This window comes from Molossus molossus, unplaced genomic scaffold (assembly GCF_014108415.1).
Source record: "Molossus molossus isolate mMolMol1 unplaced genomic scaffold, mMolMol1.p scaffold_m16_p_1, whole genome shotgun sequence".
Lineage (NCBI taxonomy): Eukaryota > Metazoa > Chordata > Mammalia > Chiroptera > Molossidae > Molossus > Molossus molossus.
Window position 1 is genome coordinate 102,316,695 of NW_023425344.1, and position 6,462 is coordinate 102,323,156.

The 6,462-nt window shown below is 40.2% G+C and overlaps 1 protein-coding gene across 1 annotated transcript in view; it reads right to left on the bottom strand.

Moving 5' to 3' along the window:
* Positions 1–1,949: 1,949 nt before the first annotated feature.
* Positions 1,950–6,462, bottom strand: part of MYO3A (myosin IIIA) — a 207,743-nt gene continuing 203,230 nt past the window's right edge. The window contains 1 exon segment of the mRNA XM_036268716.1: positions 1,950–2,083. Within this exon segment, the coding sequence (XP_036124609.1) occupies positions 1,950–2,083 (134 nt within the window).

The following is a 6,462-nucleotide window of genomic DNA, read 5'->3' on the forward strand; positions in this document are numbered from 1 at the left end:
TAGATTTAAAACTCAATATTTGCTTTAGGAAACAAAATTTCAGTATTACTCTCATTTTTATAATTACATGATTTTACTTAAGAATACATGCAGAGTATATTTTGTATAAGTATCATGTGCCTAAATCAGATATGAGGACAGAAATGCACTTATGTTATTAATTTCTTAATAAATCAGTTTTTGTAAATTTCCATTTACTCCTGACAGTCTGTGAACTTTAAGTAATATAGTGACCTACAAGAAACCTTAAAAGGGAGGTATATTCATTGCTGCTTGTCCAAGGTAGAATTCACCCCTCTCAACGTTGCAACCTGCCTTTCGAAAGTTGCTGTGTCTGCCTGTCACCTCCTCTGCCCTTCAGTCTGGCTGGCCACTCTGGAAGGAAACTGGACACAGGTTCTGAGCTTGTGTGGGCCGTTCAGTTCTGCATTACTCCTGTCTGCCTTGCTCTGAGCTCCTGGAGATATTTCCATTTCTCATGGTTGCCTCAGATTTGTTTACTAGCTTCACTCTACTCTGTGGTCTGTGTTCTTTTGAATCTACCTGAGGTGAAGAGTTGTAAAGGTAGGTTCTTCTCCCACCTTGAGTGTCCTTAACACTTCTGTGTGCCTTACTGTTCAGTGGGTCTGGTGCACTGGCTTTCTTGACCTTCCCAATAGGAGCTACCAGCCCCCACCCCACTGGGAACTGCTCAAGTGATTTTTCTGTTTTGTTTTCTGCCACATGAACACCAATGCCCTAGAGCCAGCTTACGCCTCTCCTTAGGTCATGAGCTCTAAGCTTTTTGCCACTCTCTGATTTAGGTATGTTGCACTAATATCCAGAACCTTGAACACAGAACATTTAGTTGTTTTTTAATCCTCTCCTGAGGACATTTTTTTTTTTTTGCATTTATCTTCAGATAGAGTGGGAGGAAGAGAAGAAGGGAGGGAGAGAAAACATCCATGTGAGAGAGAAACAATGAGCAGTTACCACTCACATAACCCCAACTGGGGCCGGGGACATACTGCAACTGAGGTACGTGCCCTTAGGAGAACTGAACCCGGGACTCTCTGGTCTGCTAGCCGATGCTCTAACCACTGAGCCAAACTGGCCAAGGCAGAACATTTAGTTTTTTTTATTACACTCTCAGATTTAGGTAAGGTTCTTTTCCCATCCTATCCCTTATGTCTCTTCTAATCACATCACAGGAGAAACAATGGGAGAATGAAGAAGCTCTGCTTGTGGCATGAGGCCTCTGGACTGTCATCTGTGACTTGGACTTGATCTCAACATACCTTATGTCATCTCCATTGGGCTAAGGTTATGGATAAGAGTCCTCAAAGGCTAGTTATTTTTCCAGTCCCTGGGGCTAGGTTGCACCCTACTCCCAGCTGCCTTCCATTCCTGTGCAGAGTTATCAAAGGAGGTGCCCGGGCAGAGGCATGTGAGAATGCACAGTGATGTGGGTCGTGTCTTGGCAGTGCTGTCTTTGCTGGGATAGGAGCTGTTATGCTGACCCATGAGCATGTACCCTGTATAAGACTGTCCATGGGACTATGGGTGCAGTCAAACAACAGGACACATGTTTCCTTGCCTGAAGAATGAGGAAACTCAGGGGTGGCATTCAAGGCTCCCTAATAACCTCTTGATTATTTTTCAAGATCATATTGATCTTAATCTATCTGAAAAATTGTTGGGTATATAGCCTGAGGTGAAAACCTATGTTAATTTTTTTCCAACAGAGCCAAATTTTATAAAAATTATTTATTGATTATTTCATAGTCATTTTCTCAGATTGGCCTTTTAAAAACGCAGGCTAGAAGAACATTACCTGACTTTAAACAAGCAATATTTTGTTTTTTCTTGCCCTTCCCTCATGCTTTATGATACACAGCTAAGTGGTTCCTCTCAAGGTAAGGTCAGATAAACCAGTATTATAAAAAACCATTATTCCATATTAGAGCATGTCAGGTCACAAGCATGGCCGGAGGAGATGCCAAGCAAGCTTTCAGTGGCCCAAGGCAGTCTGGCAGCGAAGACAGCACGTCTGGAGGAGACATGCCAGTCTCATTCCACATGGTTGTGGAAGCGCTGTACCAGGCTGCAGTAACATTGTTCAGACTATTAGTTTTACACAGACATGGACTTGAAGGTCCAGCTCTGCAAGGGGTGGAAAGTGTCTGCTCCAGAGCACCTTGTTCTTATTTAACCAGTCACTGGGCTGCCCGGGAGCTCACTACACAGATGCTCCTGTTAATGAACCATCTCACATGAGGGAAGATTAAGCTGATTTATTTACAGTATCCAATTCCAATTCTGCAATATTTTATCCTGTAGTTGGATTAGCTAGCAGTTTGCCAAGGTTATTCTTTGAAAAATGAATTTAAGGGCTGTTAATATTCCATACATGAATGTGTCATTACTTATTAATCATTTCCTTACTGTCTAATTTTATATTTTGCCATGTACATAAATTTTCATTTCTCAGCTCTGATTATTCCTTTAGGCTATATTATCATAAGTGGGTTTACTGGGTCAATGATATAAATTATTTCAATGTTGTTGTTTTTTTTACATATTGTCAAATCACTATTCGAAATGTTGACTATACAGTCTTACCATTGCTGTTTGAGAATAATTAAATTAGCACATTCTCCTCACAGTTTTTCATCCTTGCCATTTTGATAAGTAAAAAATAATAAATTGCTTTCATTGTATTTTTATTTCTAGGGTGATCATATATATGCTTATTTTAAATTTGCATTTATCCTTCTATAAATAAATCCATTCTTGTGCCCATTTTTCCACTGGGGGTGTTAATATTTTTCCTAATGATTTGTAAGAGCTCTTCCTATATAACATATTATAACTCTTTTTACATTTGTTTTAAATATTTTATCCAGTTTTTCCTTAGCCCTTTAACTTGTTTTTTTTTAATCCTCACCTGAGGACATTTTTGCATTTATCTTTAGATAGAGCGCGAGGAAGAGAGGTAGGAAGAGAGAGAGAGAAAAGCATTGATGTGAGAGAGACACATTGAGTGGCTGCCACCCACATGACCCAAACCAGGGCTGGGACAAACTGCAACTGAGGTACCTGCCATTAGCGGGAACCAAACCCAGGACTCTTGGGTCCACAGGCCTAACCTCCCTAACCGCTAAGCCACACTGGCCAGGGCATCTTTTAATGATACTTTCTAATCTCTGGAAGGCTCGATTACTTATGCAGTTCAAATCTATCACAATTTTTCTTTGTGAATTCTTTTATTACTTCTCATGCTTTGTCCATTCCGAAGTAGAGATTGTGCAATACTCAGTTCATATCATCCGGTTTCTTTTGGTTTATTTCTTACATTTAAATCATTAATATATCTGTGAAGTAGCTGGGTAGTCAGCATAAGGTAGGATTGTTATTTCTTCTCTCCAAGTAAGAAAAATTTTAAGCATCATCTACCCATTTCTTATTGCTTTGATATATATATCTTTTAGTGACAGGTTTTCAGAAATTCTAAGGTCAATTTGGAGGCTATCTGTTCTGCTCCAATAATCTGTGGTTGATTTTTATAACAGAAGCATATAGTTTTAATCATTATAGCTTTACATTATTCATTTTGCTATCTAATAAGAAAAGTCCTCATAATTATTTTTTTCTGGAATTTACAAATAATCTTTAGGGACATTTTCTTATGTTCTAAAAAATATTTCAGCCTTGGCTGGTTTGGCTCAGCGGTTAAAGCGTCGACCCGCTAACCTAAGAGTCAAAGGTTCGATTTTGGTCAAGGGCACATACTTTGGTTGCAGTTCGGTCCCCTTCTCTGGTCAGGGTCATGCGGGAGGCAGCCAATTGATGTGTCTCTCTCACATCAATGTTTCTCTCTCTCTCCTTCACTCACTCCCTCCTTCCTAGCTACTCTATCTAAAAATCATTGAAAAAATATCCTCAGGTGAGGATTAAAAATAAAAGGCTCAGGGTATGCAAGTCTAGATGCCACCCACTGGGTGCTCTCCCACCTTTGTGGTGGGGCTTGGTCTCAGGGAATCACCTATGTGCGGCCAGCAGTTAATCAGGCCCAAAGAGACCAACACTGGGCCATGTGAGGGCAGGGCTGTACACTGCTCAGGCATTCAACAAAAAAATATCCCATCCTAGAGCCACCCACTCTGCCAAATTCTTCCCAGAGAAGCCATAGCTCAGCAGGGTGGGGCCACCAGGGGTCTGGAGGTTGGGACCAGTGGATCTCCCATGAGGGGGAAGCACCAGTCAGGTTCACAAAAAAGTTTGGGGAATGGCCTTTGCCCCAAAGCCATACAACTCAGCCAGCGACAGCCCCTGAGTCTGCCCAGCCAAGGCAGCTGACTCTTTAGCAGGGCGTAAGGTTATCAGGGTGGGGTGAGAGGAGTCAGGGTGGCACCACCGCATTCCCCCAGGCTGATGTTGCATAGAGGGGTGTGTTCTACCCAAGAAAGATGGCATGTGCAGTGAGGGAGAAGAACTCAGCTCAGGAATCCTGGTGGCCGTCCTTCAGCTCTCTCCCCAGAGTCACAAACCCGACCCTCCTCCCGTGACTTGAGCTCAGCCTGCCCTTTCTCTGCTGGCGCCCAGGGTGAGTGGCTACAAAGAAAATTGTTTGCGTTGGCCATTTAAGTGAGTGCCTATGTCTCTAATGGACTCCTGTCTGTCCCCGATGGAAAGAATCTCTGCTGATTTTCGCAGCCACTTGTTATGTGGGTGCCTCTTCCCAGCTCTGTTGTTCTGGACTGTGGAGCCCAGCTTGGGGCTGAGACTTCAGTTTCTCAGGGGGGATCCCCTGCAGCTGAACTATCCCTCTGGAACCCCAGTCACTGCCTGTGGGAACCGGGACAGTCCTTTTCGTGTCTCTGCCCTTCTTCCCAGTCTTACTGTGGCTTCTTCTCCAAATCCTTTGTTGTAAGACTTCCCTTCAGCTAGTCTTCAGTTGGTTATTCAGGCTGATTGTTCTATCATTTAGTTGTAGTTCCGATTTAGTCTTGGGAGGAGGTGAGTATATCTTCCACCAACGTGCTGCCATCTTGGACCTCCTGGTGCATTTCTGTCTTATCACAATCATTTCTCTTTTCTGTTTCTCCTGGGGTTGAGTAACATGTGTTTTCGTTTTCTAAAACAATTTATTAACTTATAACTTTTAAAAATTATTTTCAATTAATAAGTAAGACATTTAATGATTAAGTTATCCTATGAATACATATCTAGCTGCATCTCATTCATAGTTTTTATATGTGGCTATTTTCATTTTTATTATTTTGAAATAATTTATAACTCTAATTATAATTTCTTCACTTCAGATTATCACATTTTTATTTATTTATTTATTTATTTATTTATTTATTTATTTTCCCTCACCCGAGGACATTTTTCCATTTTTTTGCACAGATAGAGCGGAAGGGAGAGAGAGGAAGAGAGAGAGAGAGAAACATCGACGTGAAGGGACACATCGAGTGGCTGCCACCGGCACGACCAACCAGGGCCGGGGACAAACTGCAACCGAGGTACATGCCCTTAGAGGGAACCGAACCCGGGTCTCTCTGGACCGCAGGCCGATGCTCTAACCGCTGAGCCAAACCGGCCAGGGCAGATTATCACATTTTTAATATGCAGATTTGTTTTTCAAATCTATCTCAATTACATCATGGTCAGAAAATATAATCTGGTTCAATTACAACTTTGGGGAGTTTGTGGATTAGCCCAATATTTCTAGTTATAAGAATAATTAAAAAATGCTAGGATTAAAATAGAAGGCATTTTATCAATGTGATGTGAAATTATGAATATATTATATGTGAATTTAGCTTGTTGATTATACTATTTTATTAAATATGCTATGCGATTTCTTTTTAAATTGACCTCATGTAGGTAAGTAATATGGTGTAAAACATATAAAGAAAATTCTTAGTTTCCAGTGCTGCTGATACTATTGGTCTTTTCTGAGCATTTCAATAAAAAAAATTAATGGGAAGATGGGGGGAAGTATACTGTTCATGACCTTTCTATTTCCATGTGAGCTCCATGTCCTCTGTAGTTTAAAGGAGATAAAAAGTATGGAATGGGGAGAATAATTTGGATGCAAAATATTTAGTATTTTCTTTCTAAGATTTCTAGGTCAAGTATTTTGTCTGAACTAATTCAATAAACTCATCAGAAGGCTATACGTCAGAGTGTAAACTTATGTAAGGCAAACTGCTTTATATAATCAGTATTTAGTATAATTAAATTATTAGCAATAAATGATTCTCTCTAAATTGTGAGGTTGTAATGAAATAATTTCTTTTTGGATACTAAAGATTTTTGTTGTTTTTAAGAGTTGGGGGGAGTTAAGAGTTATGAGTTTTGAAATAATTTATAACCCTAATTATAATTCCTTCACTTCAGATTATCACATTTTTAATATACAGATTTGTTTTTCAAATCTATCTCAATTACATCATGGTCAGAAAATGTAATCTG